The sequence below is a fragment of the Notamacropus eugenii genome, chromosome 2 (genome assembly GCF_028372415.1).
Source record: "Notamacropus eugenii isolate mMacEug1 chromosome 2, mMacEug1.pri_v2, whole genome shotgun sequence".
Taxonomy (NCBI): domain Eukaryota; kingdom Metazoa; phylum Chordata; class Mammalia; order Diprotodontia; family Macropodidae; genus Notamacropus; species Notamacropus eugenii.
In genome coordinates, this window is record NC_092873.1 from 506,169,274 (window position 1) to 506,191,340 (window position 22,067).

The window sequence follows — 22,067 nt, forward strand, 5'->3', positions numbered from 1 at the left end:
TTTTTGGAAAACGGGTTTATTTTAGACCTTCCCTCCCCCAAAGGATACACTGAAAACACACTGCCAAGGACACAGCCTCCTACAAACCACAGTCCATTAAGCCAACGAGGAAACAGAAAGTTTTCCCCAAGCACTTCTCCTAGATGCACTTTCTTCAGAGGGAAAAAGAAAAAGAAAAAAGAGGGAATGGGGAAACCTGTGCCTCTGCACAGGGAAGCCCCTCACAACCTTTGACTGCCCTCCTCCCCGCCACCCTGGGCGCCCACCTCTCTGAAGGAGCCTAGTGTGGTGTGACCTGGGGCTGACTGTCCCCTTGGCTGCTAGTTTCAGCAGAGTCCCTGAGGGTCCTGTGAGCCCACAGCATAAATGGGGTGGCCCTTTAGAGGCTCGATGCCTCAGCAATGGTGAGATGCCTTCCAGGGCCCTTGGGTACCCAAGTGGGCTCTGTCCAGCAGGCTCATGGACTTGCTTCCCTTTGGTCATAGGTTTGCTGCAGACCCCAGACTCATGACCTCCATCAAGGAACAGGCAGCCATCAGCCGGCTGCTGAGCTTCCTCCAGGAGTGGGACAACGCAGGCAAGGTCGCCAGATGCCGTATCCTGGACAAGTTCATCAGATTCAACCATGGCAAGACGGCCCCAGAGCTGGAACAGGAGTTTTCCCAGGGGGCCAGCTTGTTCCTGGTTCGGTTAACCACGTGGCTGCGGCTAACGTATCCTTTTCTGGCACAGCTCTTGAGCCCTGAGTTGGGAAGAAGGGAACCTGGAAAAAGAGGCAGGCTGAAGCTGCAGGCCTTGGACAGAGGCCTTATGTGCCACTGTCAGAGCCTATGAGAAGCAGGGGCCCCTCCATGCCACTCAAGCCAGTTCAATTCCATAAACTTTTATTTAGCACCTACTCTGGACTGGGCATTGTGCTCTGAAGCATCCAGGATAGGAAGTCTTGAGAGAGAGTTGGTGGGGTGCTGCGACAGAATGCCCTCAATAATCTTCCTCAGATGGAGGGAGCCTGAGGCAGAAGTAAGGAGGGAGTTTGGTCTAATCAACAACACAAGTCAGAAAGCCTTTATTAAGCCCTTATGCTGTGCTAAGCTCCACCAGACCAGAGTGAGTGTAAGAAGCCTGGGAAGGTGGTAGGGGCCAGATAGAGGACTTTATATTTTTATATTTGATCCTGAGGAGCTAGGGAGCCACTAGAGTTTACTGAGTGGAAGTGGGTAGAGAGAGGGGTGTGGAGAGAGGGACGTCACATGGTCAGGCCTATGCTTTTTTTGTTCTTCAGTTATTCCAATCATATCTGACTCTCTGTGACCCGCTTTGGGGTTCTCTTGGCAGAGACACTGGTGGTTTGCCATTTCCTTCTCCAGCTCATTGTACAGATGAGGAAACTGAGGCAAACAGGGTAAAGTAACTTACCTAGGGTCACACAGCTAAGAAGTATCTAAGGTTGGATTTGAACTCATGAAGATGAGTCTTCCTGACTCCTGACCTAACTCTCTGTGCACTATGGCTCCTTCTAGCTGCTCCTAGACCTATGTTTTAGGAAGATCATTTTGATAGCTGAGTGGAAAATGGCCTGGCTTCTGGAAAGGCTTGGGGTCCAGAAGCTAAGCAGCAGGCCACTGCTGAGGAGAGGCAATGAGGGGCCTGCCCCCAGCTGTGAGGTCAGGGGATGATGTGGATGATGACCTGGCAGAGGAAGCTGAGTGGCCTTAGTCAGACTGAGAGAGCTGAGTCAGGAGAGACTAGAGCAGAGAGAGTATCCATCAGGGGAAGGTGATGGACAGTGTCAGGGGCTGCAAGGAAGGCCCAGAGATGGGCTGGGCAAGGAAAAGAGCCCTTCTTCTTCAGTGCTCCCCAATGTTCCCAAAGGTTTTCAAGTTCTAGCAGATCCCATTAGCTGGAACAGCTTCAGGTCTGGGTGTCTGTGCTCAAAGGTCTGGCCCAGCCCTGGACAGGAAAGCTAGTTGTCCAGAAGGTCCCCACCGCCTCTAACCCTCAGAGTCCTGAGCCCAGCTGGACTTGACCAACAGGGAATAAATGTTGGCCAATGTAGCTCATGAAACCATCTCTATGGAGTAGAATTGAGGGGGCTATCTCCTTTGATGGGAGGGTACCCATAGGAGTATTTGTGTGTCCTTAGAAGGTCTGAAGGTCTCCAAGCAGAGGCCAGATGGTGCCTTATCAGGCATGGTGGGGATATGAGCTTCTGGGGCTCTGGGACAGTGAGATAGGGGATGTCACTAGTCACTAATTCCTGGGATGGAGGAACCTGGGGCCCTGAGGCAGGGGTGGGAAGTAGAGCAGAGAAGGTCCTTCACTTGGAGTCCTGACTCCTGCTCTCATGCTGATTAGTCATGTGCCAAGTCACCCACCCCCCCCCAGGACTTAACTCCCTCCTCTTTAAATGGGGTATGTAACAGGACAGCGCTTTAGGAACCTGAAGGCACAAGAGAAATCTGGGAGCCAGGCTGGGGAGGCCTCACGGTTGGGGGTTTCTGTAGAGCAGAGTCTGGGCTGAGGAAGCAAGTAAGCTCCCCTTTCCAGCCTAGCCCAGCCAGAGGCAACCCCAACCAAAGGTCCTTAGCAGACCAGCCAAGACATGCATACATGCACACACTTACACATATACACACACATGCATGCATATACACATGCACAAGCACACACACGTGTACACGCACACACAGATGCAGACACACACACACACACACACACACACACACACACACACACCACACGCACACCAGGACCCAAACCTTGTTCCATAATCTCTCAGGCTCCAGGGTTGCCTGTGAGGCTCTCTAGGAAAGCTGTGGTCAAGCATCCTTGGCTGGCCTTCCCTGTCCACCCAGCCCCATCCCACACAGCTCTCACTCCCCTGTTCATTCACTGTTGACTTCTTTGTAAAGGGTCATTTAAAAAATCATATTGGAGATTGAGATTAAGGGAAGTACATATAGCATCAGATACCTTCGATGCAGGGGATGGAGTACAAGACACTAGGTTCAACCAGACCTCCCAGCACCTTCCAACAAAGCCCCTCTGGTGGAGGCTGGTCCTTGGCAGGGAGGCTCTAGCTTTGCTGCCCCCACTGTTGATAGCCAAGCCAAAGGCATCTAGGGTGGGAAGGTTAGGAGCACCCTCCCTAGGGGTGACCAGCAATGCTCCTCCCAAGGTTCCTCCTTTAACCAGTAAATTAGTTACATGACAGGAGCCTGCTTAAAAAAGTTGCTGAAGTCCATTGGAATCTTCCTCTCTGCTGTGAGCTCGTGAGTCTGGAGGGGATCTGGGCCTAGGGGAGGAGAAGAATCTTCAGTTCTGGGCCAAAAAGCTTGGGAAACTCAGCCCAGATCCCTGGAATGTCACAAATGGGACCAGGGACAAGGGCTCTGCAGAGCTGGGCTGGGCTAGTCCCCAGTTCAGCTGAAAAGGCCCTGAATGATCTTCTGGGCTAACCTGTCTTCCCCCTCCCAACCCTGTTTTAAAGAAGGGGAAACTGAGGCCCATAGAGAGGCAGGGACTTGCCCAAGATCACACAGCAGTAAATGGCAAAGGTGGGATTTGAGCCCCAATCCTCTGGCTCTGGAACCAACTTCCAGAACCAGGCTCTGGCACCCAGTTAGAGCTATTTCCCAGTAGAGAAGGGCCAGGCCATCTTGGAAACCCCTTTGGCATCCTTCAGGAGAGGTGCCCAGCTGAAAAGTTGTCAACTTTCCTTTTCTATGTGTGCTTTGTGACCTGTCCTGGGCAGTAACCGGTACCTTGTAGAGTTCCTTGAGGTTGGAGGAGTCTTAACCCTTTTGGAAATACTGGGGCTGGAGAAAATAATGGAAGAGGATAAAAAGGAGGCCGTCCTGCTGCTCCAGATGATTGCCAACTGTGGGCGGAAGTACAAGGAGCTCATCTGTGAGAGCTATGGTAGGCAGAGCCTGTGCAGTGACTGGCAATTGGGCTCCAGGAGGGGGGACTGCCTGCCACCTGGATGCCCATGGACAGCTGCCCCTGGAACCTCAGCTCCGAGCTGGCCTGGGCAGCCCCAAGCCAGGAGCCCTGGGCCTTGGCTCCCCAGGGGCTGCCAGGGGCAGCCCAGGGAATCGAAGTCTACTGCTGACACACAAGGCTTGTGTTTCTTCACCTCTCACAGGCGTGCGGTCCATCGCAGAATTTATGGCCAAGTCCAAGTGCGAAGACACCCAGGAGGAGGTGCAGATCCTGCTGGATGCTTTAGTCCATGGGAATCCCAAGTACCAGCACCAGGTGTACAAAGGCCTGATCGCCTTGATTCCTTGTGCCTCCCCCAAAGCCCAGCAGCTGTCACTTCAGACACTCAGGATAGCCCAGGTGAGCACACCTGCTGCCTTCCCAAACACATTCCCGAATAGCCCTGCCAGTTGTCACATTCTATAAGTCCCAGGTCCTGCCTTAGCCCACCTGTGAGTGGGCTAGAGAAGCCACAGGCACAGTGAAAAAGCAGGAGAAGGTACAGAGGATTCAGTCTGGGGGAGGACGTGGCTTGGTGTGGTTGAGGACGGCACTAAACTGGACTCTGGTCCTGGAAAAAGTCACCTCCTCCCTTCTGGCTTCTGTATCCTCAGATACAAAATGGATCTGGGAAAGGGGGCGGCTTGATTGGTCCTCAAGGTCTGGGGTCAGGCTCATGCTGTGCATGGGAGACCTTGGACTCTTGATCTCTCTGGGTGTCAATGTCTGACCCATAAAATAAGCGGAAAGAGGAGGGAGGGCAGGAAGTACTGGACAGGAGGACCCAGAAGAAGACATCTTCCAGTTCTAAATATGTATGATCCTATCAGATGGTCTAAAATGGGATATTTTATACACATACACACACATATTTGTGTGTATATATATGTAGATCTATATGTGCATATATGTACATATATAATAACATCTATATGTGGGGAGGGCATTAAAAAAATGCCAGTCATTCTGTCTTCACTTGGAATATTGGTATGTGTGTGCCATCACCTAAGTAAAAATCTAGTCCAGGTAGTTGAATTCACTAGACTGCAGTATCAATGGTAGCCACCAGGTGGCACTCTACTCAAGCCCCTCTTACGTAACAGTTGAGCTCAAGCAAACCTCCCATCCCAGGGCTGACAACCCCAACAAACCTCAGTGTCTTTTCCCCATCTCTGCTGCAGCATCTTAGCACACGGCATTTTCCCCTTTCTCCTAGTTTTCCTTCACATGATGTAAAAGACTTTGCAAACCTTAAATCACCATATGAAATATTAGCTATAATAGTCTAGGTGAAGTATGGTCAAATAGTTAAACATGGAGGCAGCCAGGTGGCACAGTGGATGGAGGGCTGGTGGGATCAGGAAGACTTATCTGCATGAATGCAAATCCAGCCTCAAACTCTTACTAGCTGTGTGACCCTGGGCAAGTCATTTCACCCTGTTTGCTTCAGTTTCCTCATCTGTCAAATGAGCTGGAGAAGGAAATGGCAAACCACTCCAGTATCTTTACCAAGAAAACTCCAGATATCACTGAGAGTCAAACATGACTCAACAGCAATCACAAGTGTAAATATCAGTTTACTCTTTATAATTTGAGTTTGTTGTTCCCATCATATGAGATATTTCAGTCTCAGGTCTCTTCCCTTGGCACCCATAGATTCAGATACTGAGTATTTTAATCACATGAAATTAAAATACAAAATAATATGAATAATATTAAAGTTTCCCTCTAGTTCTGCTCTCTCCTGGATCCTTACCTAAGGCTAATAAGTAGAAATTGGAAGAGTCATCGTGTTCGTTTCCCCCGTCTCAGGCTCAATTCCAAGGAGCACAACAATGTAATGACAACCAACGCAAGAGAATTTATTTTAAAAATAATAATAATTTTACCCCTAAAACCTAGATTATGGGCAGCTAGGTAGCATAGTAGATAGAGTGCCTAGCCTGGAGTCAGGAAGTCCCATCTTCATGAGTTCTAATCCAGCCTTAGACTCTTACTAGCTGTGTGATTGGGCAAATCACTTCACCCTGTTTGCCTCAGTTTCCTCATCTATAAAATGAGCTGGAAAAGGAAACAACAAGGCACTCCGGTATCTCTGCCAAGAAAACTACAAATGAAGTCACAGAAAGTTGGACACAATGGAAGTGACTGAACAACAGTAAAAACCTAGAATAAATGAAATAAGAGAGAAAATCAAGGAGTGACTACAATCTAAGGAGGGAGGACACTGGAAATCACTGAATGCAGAATCCAGAAATGATACCTAAAATGATACATAAAATGAATAACAAAAACAGTATCCGTGTTTCCAAATGATTTTGAGCTAGTGTAAAAACCTGCATACAATAGTGCGTATGTGCTATGACTGTCGCCATGGTGAAGACCTTGGGAGAGATGGTGATACCTACGAACACTTCAGAGAAAAGAGATCAAACATCATGATGGCATAAGAGACTTGACAAAAACATGGAAGACGTGCTAAAACAAAATAGAAGCCTACATCAATAGCTGTCTGATATGTTCAGTGGAGTATGTGAACTGTGTATTGTCCAACTAATGGTCAGAAAAGAGAAAAGAAACATGCAGAATGAAACCTGGGAGATAAAATACAAAAAGTCCTTGACAACCTTAATCAGCAGTTGAAAGTGAAAACCAAAAATTAAGGTGACACAAGAAACCAAAACACTGGAAACAAAATAATTCAATGCCAATCAAAAATCACACTATAAAGGCTTGAGAGGTAAAGAAATTAATAGAGAAGACCCCAGAATAAGGAGGATATGAAAAATTACTAGTCACCCATATGATGGCAAGAAGCCCAACACAACAAAAGACAAATTGGATCACATATTGACAGGAAGCTTGCCACCATTATAATCATGAATTTCAGAAAAAATTATGTCAAGTCAGGTGCCTGAAACTTGTACCTTCTCTATAAAACTGAAAAGCAATGGGTCCATATGAGACACAGAATTATTAACTCAGTGCCTCAGAGGAGTACATGAATTACTAGTCAGCCATTCAATAACCATTTATTAATGATTTATGAATTACTAGCAAAAGACTTTACCAGCTTCCTCTCTGATACAATCCTGATTAAAATGGGAATGCCCATGACCTTACAAACACAGACCAATTATGTGTTTTATGTTTTTTGTATAAAGCTTTTATAGCTTGTATTATCCCAAAAATATTGCATGTACTTACAAGGAAATAATATATTGTTAAAGGAGGAAAAAGAGTGTTCCAATAAATCTTGCAAAGAGCAAGTCAATATGATAAGGGCTGGAAGGGGGTGAGACCCCCCACAAAGGCTGGGGTATCAGGGGCAGGTCACTTGGAAGGAATTTGCAGACTCAAGCATTGGTGAGGTCAAGGTAAAGATTTACTATGCTTTTCAGTGGGCAAGAGTTCTTAGGAAACCTGCAACTTTACAAGGGTACAGGTGAAGTTTATATAGGTTATTCCACAGTAAAGCATGTGCCAAATATGCTAACTAGGTGTTTGGGGGTGAGATTAGGGAGTGCTTAAGGAGTGGTTAGTTCTTAAAAGAACATGCACTTTTGATATCTACTGCACAGGTATTTTACCCAGAGTTCATCAGGAAATAGCCCAAGGGGGTGTTACTTGGGGGGTGGTTTTAGACCTGAAACTTCACTAAATCAACTAATGGTCAGGGCTGGCTCAGAAGTACCAGGCTGCTCTCATCAATGTGTCATTTGACAAGATAAATGTAAGGGAGTATACATTATGTCGAAGCGTAGGATACATATTAATGGTCAGTGAGTAATACAGCCAGTTCAGCCAGTACACAGCTGGTTCAGACGAATAATTTCTATAGATGCAGCTGGCTACTGTATCAGGAGGGAGATAACAGTTGTTGCTGGGGCAGCCTGTGTCCTTGGGCTGGGGAGAAACTGCCTGGGATAGGATTTTGAGGCTAGGGAGAAATGTGATTTTTTTAAAGAGAAATGTGATTTTAGAATTGGGGCCCAAGTGCATGTATCTAAGCGCCCCATCAATTATTGATTCAGTGATTATTGAACAAACCATCCCAAATCCACGTAACATTTCTACTGCCTTTACTGATTCATGCCAGCCCTTTGACTCAGTTTCACACTCATAGCTTAGGCACTTACAGCAAATGTAGAAAACAGACCCAAGCAGAGTGAGAATGTTTGAGTGTTTGATGTGTACGTGGAAAACAGTTCTTTATGAAAACTCATCACCAACACAATAATGTAAAGAGCAGCTGATATTAAATGTGCCATCTCAAGCACACTGGAGCTCTGCCCATCCCTAAACCCCTTTGTATCAGTCCTGAATAGAATCAAAGATGGCTTTCAAGTGAGAGGGAATTCAAACCACAACACTGTGTGAATGCCAGTGTACACAGATGATATCACATCATAGGATCCCACTGAAAACACCTTAAACACGCCCCCCTCTCCTGGAATCTTTCTCCAATGTCATCTGGACTCAGTAAGCATAAAATCCTTAATGTGCATGAAGGAAGAACAAGAAGTGAAGACTCTGAGTTTGAACTTGGTGGTCAAAATGAACTAATAGATAAAAGTGATACTAACAATGTGTTTGTCTTCTCTGACAAGTTAGGGACAAGGCTATAATGGACGGGCCTGACCTAAGCCAGTCATTTGTCAGCGTGGGTTGTGTTGGAAAGAGAGTCATTCAGCAGTAAACAAAAGGAAGTCTGCTTAGCCATAGCACAGAAAAGATATTCAACTGCCATCTCTGGGCACACGAGCTAACCTAACTGTTTGAGGTACCTCAAAGTGAGAGACGTGAGTCAGGAAGAGCTAACCATCCCCCTCCCAGCAACCATGATGGAGAGAGCCCAGGACCCAGGACCCAACACCTTGGTGGGTGGTAATGCCCTCCGGACCATGGTTCTGCCTCCAGACCAGAAGTGTGTCATCACTGTGTGTCATCACAGAGGGGAGAAATCCCTGTGGAGCAGAGCCCCAGTTTCCCTGCCACCACTAATACCAATTTCTGACAAATTCCAACAACCTGAAGGTAGGTTCGAGAGCCCCAGGAATGGCATCCTCCTCCTCCCCCAAACCAACAGTCATCATCCTGAGAAGATGAATCATGGAAACTGTTTCTGCATGTGCCGCACCTCCCATCTCCTCAGCAACAGCAGCTATTAAAACCCAGGAAATAAAAGTTCTCATCACCAATGTCCTTGCCAATGTGAAATGGTTCAACTTCAGAAAATGAAATGATTTTATCAGTAGAAAAGACACTAAAAAAAAGATGTATTACCTTCTACTTTGCAGCAGTACCCTAAGGATCATGGGATCTTTCCATGCTTGTATCTCAGACTTGCAGCTAAAACCTTCCCTGTAGATTGTCTCCTCCATTAGAAGTGAGCTCCTTGAGGGAAGATGTTCTGGTTTTCTGTTTGTATCTCCAGCTCTTAGGACGGTGCTTCACACATAGTAAGCACATTGTCAATGCTTTTTCATTCATTGAATCATTCAACAAGGATCTTCTAGTACCTATCTTAAATAGATGCAGCGCCCCCCCCCCCCCAGTCCCTGTATAGAAATAAATCTGGTCCACTGGGCAGGGTATGCTAACTCCTTGGGCATTTGCCAAGTCTAAAGAGACCTGACTCCACATGAAGTGAGCCTTATGTGCCCTTGGGGAACCATGAACCCATATGAATATGGCCAGAGGCCACAAGGAAACTGTATTCACAAAGTACCTTGAACCTTAGCCCCTAAGGCCAGTTAAGTTGCAGGAACAGCTTTATCACTTTTCAAGGAAAAACTGTCCTAATCCACATAGATCTGGGGGACCAATTTGGGGAGGAGATCCTTGGGAGATGGTGATCTTGTCACAAAACAGAAAGATGAGGCCATGAATGTCAAGAGACTGATCAACATCTTAGAGTCAAAGAACATCTTTAACAAGTATTTATTAAGCACCTACTATGTTCCAGGTACTACGTTAAACAATACCTCTACAACAGGGTCTTAATGTATGCTTTGGGAAAAGTGAAATGGGTGTAGGTATACAAACAAAAAACTTAACAAAACTTAATGAAGTACGGGTACCTCAAAGCAGCTATAAAAAAATTAATGTTCCATCAGAAAGGAGGAAGAGAACTGATAGATGTCCTCAAAGTGCATGATAAACCAAATCAAATTTTATAGAAATACTTTAGGAACAAACAGACTTCACTTCACAAAACAATGGTAAAAGTTGATGAAAGGCATACATGACTAGTTTTATTAAATACAGCTTAACACAGAATTACCAAATTTTAGAGTTGGAAGAGACCTCCATGTCCATCTGTACAACAAAGGAATACCACCCAAGATACCCAACAGGTGATCATCCAGCCTCTGTCCAGAGACCTCCGAGGAGGTCCGAGGAGCCCACCAGCTCTCTAAGCAGCCCAGGCAACTTTGGGCAACTGTCATTGTGAAAAGGTTTTTTTGACACGGAGCTAGAATTTGTCACCCTCTTCCCAGTTAAGCATTGTGCTGAGGTCCCAACAAAAGAGGCATCTCTTTAATGATGCTTTATAGAATTTCCTAGGAGTTGGTGTAAAGCTTGCTGGCCTAAAGTTGGCAGACTCTCTTCTGTTTCTTTATTGGAAAACTGGGACAACCTTTGCCTTTCTGCAACCTGATGGTACCTCTTCTATTGCCCATCATCTTTCAAATCTCCCTGCCAGGGTTTCAATAATTCCATCAGCCATTCTTTCAGCATCGTTGGAATGTTGTCCACCTGGGGACCGTGATGCCTCCAGGACACGCCTTTGTTGTCTGATCTTCCTTATCTTGGCTACCAACTTTCCTCATCGTTTTTGTTTTGGGATTTTAAAAAGTCATTCTCCATTTTGAAGAAAATAGAAGCAAAAATAGTAATAGTTAATGAGAATAAGGAATGAAGGTGTCTGGCCTGGACACTGGACCTTGGAGGAACCAGCCAGTGAGAAGAAAGGGCCACATGAGTGGAGGGTGGTTCCATCATGAGAAGTCCAGAGGTGGAGTCAACCATGGGGAGACATGGTAGAGAAAGACTGGAGACTCACTTGTGATTATATTCTGAGACCAGATCTGGGGAGAGGGAGGACATGAGTTAAGTGCTTGTGCAGGAGCTAGAGACCCCTCCTCCTGTGTGCTGGGGGGCACTAGGCATAAGCCATACTGTGTGTATATATATACATATATACATTCAAAGATTTTCTGGAGTCTTCCTGGATGGGGGCAGTGAACCAAAGAGAGAAACTGACCCTTTTGGGAGAATTGGCCCCAAGACTGACCCTGTTCTTTGGGCCCTGGGCCCTGAGTTAGAGGAGTCCAGTTTGGTGACAGAATGTGACAGAAGGGCTAGGCCGCTACTTCCTACACTAGAGGTGAGGAAACTAGGGCCTCAAGTGAAGCCTCAAGGTCATAGGTTCCCCACCCCTGTCCTACTCAATAGCTCAGCAAGGAAACATTCCAGCAGTCTTCACTTCTCCAAAGCCACAACCAGGCTAAATAATGCCCTAACTTTTTCAACCGGACAGCACCAGCTAGGATTTGAACTAGTGAAAGGTGGGGAAGTCCTTGTGGCTGTTCTGGACTCCAATGCCATCCACAGCTTTCTCAGTCTGGGTGCCAGCCCTCATGCAGATGTGGCTCTGAGGCTGCCCTCCTATGGGGCTGCAGCAGGATATGGGGGCTTGTTGCTGTCTCACAATCCCAGGTGCTAAGTCACCCAGCTGGTGCTCAACCAGGTAGGTGCCCTCTTCGAGCCTGGGACTGATTGAAGGAAGTGTTCTTGAATCTGGCTAAGCTGAGTCTGGTTCATGACACTAGGTATCTGGGCCTCCATGACTCTTGCCCCTTTGCACTACAGTATGATTATTAGGATTGTTGGGGTACATGGGGTGTTGAGGGAGGACTAGCACCTCTGGACTAGCTGAGCCCTTTTCAGGGCTGCTCATCCACCTTTGGGGTCCACCTTTACCCAACTCTCACCTGCGGCTCCCAGATGGGCAGTGGCCACACCCCAGTAAAACCATCCCAACAAATGGCCTAAACCAGGTTGAGGATAACTGGCAGTCCTCAAACCCCTTGGTGAATTGGAGGGGTCTGCCTCAAGCATGTTAAGACTTCCAGCAGAATGGGTGGATGAAAAAATCTGTTCCAATGGTGGCCATGAAGGTGACTGAAGCAAGGGCAGCAACGCACTTAAATCTCTGATCCATCCATGCTCAGAACAAGAAACCAAGAACTAAAAATCCAAGGATTCTTTAGTCACTCAGAGAAGACCAGGCTTCTCGCACTTTCCTCATGACCATGTGAGAGAGGGCTGGTTTTCATTGTTCTTCCCATTTAACAAACTGAGGCACAGTGTTATCCAAGATGGCACACTGTTCGGGTGAGGTCTGGGATTCAGATTCCCAACTTCAAGTTCATTGTCCTGCATCTGTCTGTGGGCTGCATCAGTGTCCAAAGGTTCTCCCTTTTGCCTTGTTCTCTGTCCCTTCAGGCCATTGTGGGGACAGTGCATCCCACCATAGTGGACTTTCTCCTGGGGGTTCTGCGCACCATGCACCTGGAAGTCCAGTATGAAGGTAGGAGGGCACTTGCCCACCCATGTTGGTCCTCTTGAAGTCTGGTGGGGGATCACTGAAAGCAGGCTGGAGGGATGGATAAGGGAGGCTAACAAGGACTGTGGACTCCCTGCTGGAAGGGATTCCTTGCTCAGAGCTAACCTGGGGATGCTCAGCAGGTGTGGACTAGACTTCTGCCTCAGGGGTCGAGGGAGGGTATGGAGAACTGCCCTGGGAAGCCAGATACTTCAAAGCTCCTCCCTAGGGCTCAACTGATAGACTGAAGCAGGGGGAGGTAAGTTCAAGGGAGGGAAAAGAAAAAGGAGATCTAGCTCCCTCACTTGCCTGTCCCCAGGCATGGCAAAAGTACCCCTGTCACTGCCTACCCTCTGATGCCTGGCTTCGTTCAGGGATCCTCAGGAGCAAGGAAGGGCTGTGATGTCCTCACCCCCTCCCCTCTGCCTTCCCCCAGCCTCTGACTCTGGGGTCTAGCCCACACCTGCCTAGCCCTTTACAAAAAGCCCAGCATCCCAGCTTAGCTCTGGACCATGGATCCCTTCCAGCAGGGCAGGGCCCCATCATGAAACAAGGCCCCTGTCTGAGACCAGTGTCACCAAAGTCACAGACACTGGGCAGGGCTCTAGAGGCTGGAGCAGGGTGAGCAAGTACTGTCTGGTAATCAGGGAAGGCTTCACAGAGGATTTGAACTAGGTCTTAAAGGATGAGTGAAATTTCAATAGGTGAAGTAAGGCAAGGGAGGGCATTTCACATCAAGAGAATGGCATGAGCAAAGGCAGGCAGGTGGGAAAGTATAATACTGAATTCTGGGACACGGACAATGTGGGAATTTGTTTTGTCTGACTATACTTATACAGTACAAGGGTTCTGTATTTTTCTTTTTTCAGTGGAGGGTGGGAAGCAGAAGAAAAAAATGCTTGGTAATTAAAAAAAATTAAAAAGAACACAAAAGATAGTGATAGAAATATATATATTTTTTAAATATTGGATATGATGCTGATCCAGAGGCTAGCATGCCCAAAATTAGGTCAGAGGGGAAGGAGTCAGATAGGAATTATGACCTCGTTGCAAAGGGCTCCTGATTGCCAGGTAAGGAGACTTTGCTTTATCCTGTAGGTAATAGAGAGCCATTGAAAATTCTTGAGCAGGGGATGGCATAATAAAAGAAACACTGTGAATGAGAATCAATAGGACTTGGAGGCTAATTGGATGTGGGGGATGAAGGTGTGAAATTAGGAGACCCAGTAATGCCAGAAGGGGCCAGGACAAAGCTGGGGAATAGCCAGGAGGAGACCTTCCATCGAGCCTCAATCTACCTCTCTGCAAATTCTCTCTTCTGCCTTAGTTCTGCCCTTTTCCATGCCCAGAATTGAATTCTCTTTTCCCCTAAGCCCACCTCTCCGTCACAAGCATGGTCACCTCTCAGTCTCCTCATTTGACAACTGCTATGGCACCTTCAGTCCCTCCCTCCAAATACCCGTCTTTTCTACAACATGTCTTCAGCCAGCACCACCCACCCCCCACTCATCAATGCCACCCTCATCTAGCTGTGTCTTCCTTGGCCTCCCCGCCCCCAGTCTCTTCCCTCTGCCCACAGTCTCCTCCAGAATAGCTTTCCTGAAGTAGAAGACGCTCCATATTGCCTCTTGGCTGCCAAAGAGTCCTCAGTCTGGCATTGTGCCTCCATCATGGGGGTCCAGCTCGCCCCTGCAGGCTTTACTCATGGTATTCCCTTTCCTGCACTCGAGAGTTCAACTATTCCAAACACATCTCTTTTATTTTTATTTTTTTGGAGGCAATCGGGATGAAGTGACTTGCCCAGGGTCACACAACTGGTAAGTGTTTGAGGTTAGATTTGAATTCAGATCTTCCTGATTCCAGGACCCAAGCTCTATCCACTGTGCCACCTGGTTGCACCCTCCCCTCTCCCCAGAATGTCTTTCTTCTCCCTTTGCCCAGCCAAGGAATGCCATCTGCCGCTCCTAGAATCTTTTCATTCATTGAGATCTCAGCTCACAAGTCACCTCCACAGGGAACCTTTTTTAATCCCTCTGTTTGAGGGATCTCTGCCTCCCTCTAAAAACTGTTGAATGGACTCCATGCTGTTTCCTTGGGCTACTCCCCACCTCATCCTTAGTAGAATGTAAACTGAGGGCTCAGACTGTTCTTGGTTTTGTGCTTGGCACATAGTAGATACTTAAAAAATAAAGCCTAGAATCCTATTCTACTCTGACAGTAGCTATATGACTATGGGCAAGGCCTGTCTATCTAAGCCTCAGTTTCCTAATCTGTAAAATAAAGACAAGGAATCCCTATAGAACAGACCTCACAGGTTGGTGTGAGATATAACAGTAATGCAATTAAAGTGCTTCAGGGCAGGTAGGTGGCACTGTGCATAGAACACTGAGCCTGCAGTCAGTAGGACCTGAGTTTAAATCTGACCTCAGACACCAACCACGGGACCATGGGTTAGTCACTTAACCCTGTTTTCCTCAATTTCCTCATCTGTCAAATGAGCTAGAGAAGCAAACCACTCCAACATCTTCACCAAGAACCCCCCAGAGGGGGTCACGAAGAGTTGGACGCAGCTGAAATGACTGAACAGCAACCAAAAGTGCTTCAAAGACTCTGAAGTCTGTGTCCCTGCCCTCAGTTTACCTTCTTCTGGGCTGGGGTGGGGTGGGAAGTGGCCAAGGAAACAGAATGAAGTCCATCCAGTAATTTTCAGAGGGTGGGAAAGACCTCTTAAAACTAAAGGGATCAAAAATGGCTTCCTGAATGGGAATGAGAATAAGCATACATTAAGCACCTACTGTGTGCCAGGCACCATGCTGGGTACTTTACAAATATCATCTCATTTAATCCTAAGTGAAAAGCTGTAAGATATGTGTCATCATTGTCATTACTTCTAGCTAGGATTTAGCCCTCCCTCAAATACTTGAACATTGCTGTCATGTACTTTTAGTGCTATAATGTTTCATTTTCTTTGACCCCGCCTACTGCTCCAGCCTGGCTCTTTTGGGACTCTGATTCTGTCCAGTGTGTGAGCTCTATCCTTCCCAGCTTGTATCCTCCTTAATGTGACGAGCTATTATCCAGCTGTGCTTTTATCTAAGTCCTGGGCAAAAATTTAAAAAGTGAACTTGGACCAACTGGGTCCAGATCCTGAGGGCTGGCCTCTGGAGTCATCTCTTGGCCTCCCTCCCCACCCAGCCCCACCGCGTCATTGTTAGGAGCATCTGAAACCTCCCCGCCATCAGAGATCCCAGAGTGAGTCAATAGGGAGGTATCGCTCTGGCCCAAATATTTGGAAGTATAGTGGTAAACCTATGGCATCATTCCAGGTAGGAAAGTAGAGGTGGATTGCACTGAAATTTTTGGTCCAGTCTCAGTGTCCCTGACTTGTTTTCCAGTGGGATTGAAATTAAACTAAATGCAAAAAGGGCAGCACATCCCATGTCAGATATTATGCCTATAGGACAGATACCTCCACCTGGCACCTGCAGAACTGAGAGGGCCCTTTTCTCTCTCTCTTCCCTCCCTAACACCTTCTCATAGCATTTCCTGAGGCAGCTGCCAACAGGCCAGAATGGGGTGTCCTAAGATGAAAGCTAAAAAACCCTCCTCTCTGTCAGTGCCAGTGCAGGCAGGAGGTCAGGATCAGAGGCCATTCTATCCCTGCTTTGGGTTCAAGGTCAACTTGATACTCTCTTAGGACCCTTCCAGCTCTGAGTTTCAGGGCCTCCATGAAAATGACGTTGCTGAGACCTAGTTTCTCACCTGGTTTTCTGTGTAATGAGGACAGTCTCCCCTGGCTTTCTCTTAAAGAGTCCTTGGCCTCCTCCTTGGTAAGCAAACCAACCTGGGCCTTCCCTTCACATATGGGTCCCTGAAGGTGTTTACTTTTACCTGCCCAGCCAGAAGACACACTAGTTCACAGCAAAGGACACTTAAAAAAAATAATATCTAATAATGTGACAAGAAAAGAGGCATGCCCACGTGTTAACACTGCACCAGCCTGGGATAGCAGACACAGAGAAAATCCTCATCACCAGAGAAGCATTCACATGTGGCCAGGGCCTGCACAGAGCATAGCAACTTGTGTCTGAGACTGCAAAGCTGGATCCTCACAAGCCCCTTCCTCATCACATCATCTCTGCCAGGCCTCCCATCTCCATTTTCTATCAGGTCATCTGTCCTGGGAATCTTCCATGATTCAGTGGCTCTCTGCTGTCTTTTATTGTGTGTCCATCAGCTATCTGACCTCTTTGGGTTCAGGTACAGCTTCCTTTCTGCCATCATCTAGTAAGCTGTCCATGCTGTGAATATTGTGCCAAGGGAGAGGGAAGGGGGTGGGGAGAGAAAGGGAAGGAGAGGGAGAGAGAAAGAGAGACAGAGACAGAGAAGAGAGAGAGAGACAGAGACAGAGAAAAGGAGACAGACAAGCAGACAGAGGAGAGAGGGGGGCAGAAATAGCTCTGTTATTATTTTTCTATAAGTAATCTTTTGGTAGTTTGATTGGCATGTCACAGAATAAGTAAATTCTTTTAGGTAGTACATTGTCATTTGCATTATATTGACTCAGCCTGCTCATGAACAAGTAATATTTCCAAAGTGACAGTCTCAGATTGCAGGATGAGACAGACCTTCTTGGGCATAGCCAGTTAATGTGGGAATTTATTTTGCCTAACTGCATATTTGTTAGCAGGGTTTTGTTTTTCTTCTTTTTCTAACTTGGTGGAGGAGGGAGAAGTGCAATAGAGACAGAGAGAAGGAGAGGAAGAAAGAAAAAGTCATTGAAATGCCTATTTTTTTAAAATGCCTCAAAAAGAACCAAAGGAAGAACCGAGAAGTGGGACAGCTTTGAAAGTTGAATCAGCTGTTGAAAGGTGGCCCCTTTCCTGGGTAGGGTGGTTGTCTGATCTGGCATCCCAGGCCCTCCCTATGGCAGACTATGGCAGGAGCAGATCTGTGTTCTGGGAGTTTGATCTTTCCCTAGCCTGTCTCCAAAAGGGATAGTAGGCTAGAGTCATCCCTTGCCACCAATCAAGCAACAAACATTTGTTAAGCACTTACAATGTGCCAAGCACTGATGGATACAAAAAGAAGCAAAAGTTAGCTCCTCAAGAAGCTCACATTGGAAGAGAGGAGACAACATACAAACAGATATATACAAGGCAAGCTCTATACAGGCTAAACAGGAAATAATGAAGAGAGGGAAAGTGGTTTGAGGGAGGCTTCCTATAGAAGGTGGGATTTTAGTTGAGATTTAAAGGAAGCCAGGGAGGTCAAAGATCTGAAAGTCTATGAGTGCAACAGATTAAAAAAAAAAAAAGCATTTCCCCCATCTTCCTAGGAGAAAGGTAATAGTTAACCTCAGCAGTTTAGCTCCCACCCAACAAATATTGGTTAAACAAAAGACTGTCCTGAATTGTGAACAAGGAGTAAATCCATTTAACCAAGTGAATAGTAAATAGAAGTCCTGGCAGTTATATATATCAGAACAGACTCAATGGGGAAGGAGCCCATTGGCTAAGAGAGAGACAAAAAGTCCAACTGAGCTCAAAGGAAGAGGAAAGGAAGCATGCTCTCATTAGTCTTAGGGGCTGCAAACAATGTCTGTTGTGTTGTTTAGTCACCACTGATTCTTTGTGACCCCATGGACCACAGCACACCAGGCTTTTCTCGCCTGTGTCTCCCAGTCTGTCCAAGAATTGTTTCTGAGTCCCTGTCCATCTCATCCTCTCCTGTCCCCTTTTCTTTTTGCTTTCAGTCTTTCCCCACATCAGGGCCTTCTCCAATGAATGGGGGAGGTGCAGTTTCCTCTACCCACAAGCAGCTCTGGGATCCCCTGAAGACACACTTGCCTCTTGTGACCGCCCCCGCCCCGCCCCTGTGTTCTCACATTCTCGCCACTTAGGCTGTGTCTGCTCAGCATTCTCTCAGCCATTCCATTCTCCACTTAGAAAGCAAGAAAAGTCCTAGGCTCATCCCTCAGAAAACCTGCCACAGGTTTGGGCAGAAGCTGGGCCATGTGGGATTTAAAAAGAAAAGCAAACAGGGCATCATAGAGACCTGCAGTTCCACTGGAAGCCCCCTTTTTGAGTTTTGCTTTGTATATGGAAATGCCTGTTTTATATGTTTTGTTAAATTCAGAATTTTAAAAAGAATTTAAAAAATAAAAGGAACCAAGAGAAACTATGGGGAGTGGTCCAGAATCAGAGGGCCTACGTTTGAATCAGTTCTGTCACTTATGTGAATTTAGACAAGTCACTCAGTCTCCCCAGGTCCATGTCTTAGCAATCAGCCTCTAGTCTCATCGCTGATAACCTTTTCTCCTGCCCCTCCACTTGTCTGGACACTCTCTGTCAGGGGCCAGGCTCAAGGGTGCCTCCCTGACTGACTGAATACCCACCTGAGCAGCTCTGATCCAGTTCTGCCCTGGATCATGGACTTGAGAGTCCTGGGCCATCATGGCCTGCAGACCATCCCACTGGGGACATCCAGTCATGTCAGCCCTAAGTATTTTCTCAGGCCAGCAGCTCTGACTACTTTTCTCCCTTTCCAGTCTCGCTCCCATAGTTAGCCAATGCAATCCTACACTGTCCTCTGCTCCCAAATCCCTCACCCCCTGGTACTTTGTCCACCTCTCTTGCCAAACCTCAACCCTGGTTTGCTCCCACCCTCCACCTCCTCTGCTCCTACTTACATGCTGCGGGGTCTAGAAGTCCCATAACCATGCATGTTCGATAGATTGCAAATTCATGTTATCCAACCTCCTCTGGGCCCTCACTGCAGTGCTACAGTCCTTTTATTACTCCCTTCTCTTTATCTTGGCTCTTAATTATCAAATCTCTTTATTATTCTTGCCCCAAGTGTCTCCCCACTACGCCTTCCCTCTCTGGCCAGGGTGACTTTTCTGCAATGTAGATCTGACAAGTTCACACTTACCTCCTTGTCCCTATCAATGAGCACCAGTGGTTTCCTCTTAACACCAGGATCCAATATAAAGTCCTCTGGCATATAAAGCCCTTCAACACCTGATCCTTTTCTACCTTTCCAGTCTTCTTAAACCTTTCTGCCCAAATCTCACTCTAGGATTCAGTGATATTGGCCTCCTGGCCATAGTTAAAAGGAAACCCTGGTTTGGGCCTCACCCTGCAATAAAAGGCAATTTCAGGAAACAAGACAAAAGGAATTTATTGGCACTCCAAGGTATCGAGTAATTGTACTGGGGCCAGCAGTGGAATTTCAACTCCTAGCTGCTTTTATTAGACAAAGTTAAAAGCAATTTACACATGAGGGTAAAATCTTTGAACGAGGAGGTGGAATTAATGTCTCCTTGGCTCCTCGCCATTACAGTATCATTGGGAGACAGGATTAGTCCTGAAGTGAGGGATTAGGCTGCAGGTGGTGAGGCCCAGGAGCCCTCTCCTGCAGGCTGGCTGAGCACCTTACCCAGAGGTGGAGCACGGTTACAACATGAGGGTCACTCAGACTGACTCTGTCCCCATGGCTCTGACTTGGCACTAACCATGCTCAAAGTGCAGCACCACTGTGCTCAGCAGCACCATCCCAATCTCTGCTGCTCCTGCAAAATCAGTCTGAGTAAACATTAGTGGCTATAAGCTGGGGACTTAAATTTGCAACAGAAAACAAGCGTGCTGTGGACATGAGTATCACAAAAAATCCTAATCCCATGTTTCCTTCAATGTCATAAAAGTTAAACAAATTTAGTCAAGCAGAATCATAATCTCTTACATTCTTTGAGGAAATGATTGTTTTTGAGTCATTTTTCAGTCATGTCTGACTCTCTGTGACCCTATTTGGGGTTTTCTTGGCAAAGATATTGGAGTGGTTTGCCATTCCTTCTCCAGCTCATTTTACAGATGAGGAAACTGAGGCAAACAGGGTCAAATGACTTGCCCAGGGTCACACAGGTAGTGTCTAAAACTAGATTTGAACTCAAGAAGATGAGTTTTCCTGCCTCAAGGCCCAGTTCTCTGTGCACTATAGCGTCACCTAGCTTACCAAGGAAGGAATAAATAGCTGTATAGGTAAATTGAATCAGGTTACAGATTAAAACACTTAAGGGGCTCACCATGTACTAATTTGAGAGGGGAGATTTACATATCCCCAAAATCACCAAGACAACTCAGCAAAATGAAACAAGAAGCTGAAGTGATACGATAATGATCATCAGTATTAAATAAAGTCTCCTTGTAACTTGATAACTCCCTCCTAATGTCCATTTAATCAGCACATTCCATCTTGGATTCCCCGTATTCCAGGTAGCTGTCTAGTTCTGGAAACACCTTCCCTTAGACATTCTGGAACAGACCCCAGGGCAGTTCGGATTCCTCCTGTCCACCTGATTCCTCCTGGTCAATATGCTTCTCTGCTTCTAAGTCACTTACAGAGATTCCTGGGTAATTCTGCTAAAATCTGCCAGTAACAGGACAATACAATTTAGTACCGCCTCCAGGACCCAGCTCTTGTGGTGAAAACTAATGCAAACCTTGGGAATCAAACCCTATGAACAGCGGAGTTATATGGACCCATAGCACACCTGAAACCTCAGAGAACTTCAGCTTCACATAACACTGGTTGTTTTGTTTCTACCTTTACTCAAACCCTGTCATCCACAGACTGAAGAAAAAGGGTCTGATTTTGAAAATAAGCCATTCTGTCCCTTAATGTTATCACACAGATACTTCAAAATACAAATTTAACATTTCTTTACAAGCATTAATGTAGTTTTGCATGTAAAATCATTAATCCAATTTTTTTAACTTAATATTAAAGTATATTCAAGGCTAGTTTATCTCATTAGAAATATTTGAAAGCCATATGTATATATGTATATATATATATATATATATGTATATATATATATATATATATACACACAGACATATATACATACATTATATGGAGAGATGTATATACATAAACATACACACAAATATACACATATACATATATATATCTACATACATATATATATGAGGTATAGGGTATGTTCAGCAAAGACTAGTATTTCGGGTGTGAGTGCTTGCCAAACCATTTTAAAGGGTGCTTTCTACCTTTGGTGTCCACCTGATTCACCCAACTCTCACCTATGGCTCCAAGAAGCTATGGCATGCCCAATGGTCAAACCATTTTGACCGACGGCTAAACCACATGGAGGGTAATTGACAGCCTCAAACCTATTGGTGAATGAGGGGAGTGTTTACTCCAAGCATGTGAAGGCTTCTCAGGGGAATGAGTACATGTGGGCCATGAAGGTGGCTGGAACAGGAACTGTGGAGCGCTTAGAGCTTGGTTAGACATTGAAGACGCCAAGGTCACCCACTGCATCCCAAATCATCCCCAGCTGTCTTAACTTGTGTCTTACTACTGAACTCCAGTGACTCTGGAAGAGAGAGTGAAGCCAATGAATTCCCACAACTCTGCCTCACCTAAATCCAATTTACATAGAAATCAA

At 46.3% G+C, this 22,067-nt stretch overlaps 1 protein-coding gene and 1 long non-coding RNA gene across 4 annotated transcripts in view; one reads left to right on the forward strand and one right to left on the reverse strand.

The window, feature by feature from the left end:
• Window positions 1-3,853, reverse strand: LOC140530034 (uncharacterized). Its single transcript, XR_011975775.1, has 2 exons — window positions 3,765-3,853; window positions 1-3,295 (listed from the first exon to the last, which is right to left on the reverse strand). It is a non-coding gene; the product is annotated as an uncharacterized lncRNA (long non-coding RNA).
• The window catches only part of ARMH1 (armadillo like helical domain containing 1), a 48,579-nt gene continuing 26,830 nt past the window's right edge, over window positions 319-22,067 (forward strand). For 2 of the 3 annotated variants that reach the window (XM_072649196.1, XM_072649197.1), the window contains exons 1-6: window positions 319-404; window positions 486-713; window positions 3,204-3,272; window positions 3,755-3,921; window positions 4,148-4,344; window positions 12,499-12,583. In XM_072649196.1, coding sequence (XP_072505297.1) covers window positions 367-404; window positions 486-713; window positions 3,204-3,272; window positions 3,755-3,921; window positions 4,148-4,344; window positions 12,499-12,583 — 784 coding nt within the window. In that variant the 5' untranslated portion in view covers window positions 319-366. Of the gene's footprint in view, window positions 405-485; window positions 714-3,203; window positions 3,273-3,754; window positions 3,922-4,147; window positions 4,345-12,498; window positions 12,584-22,067 lie in introns of those variants that run through there. The other variant, XM_072649198.1, reaches the window with a different exon arrangement.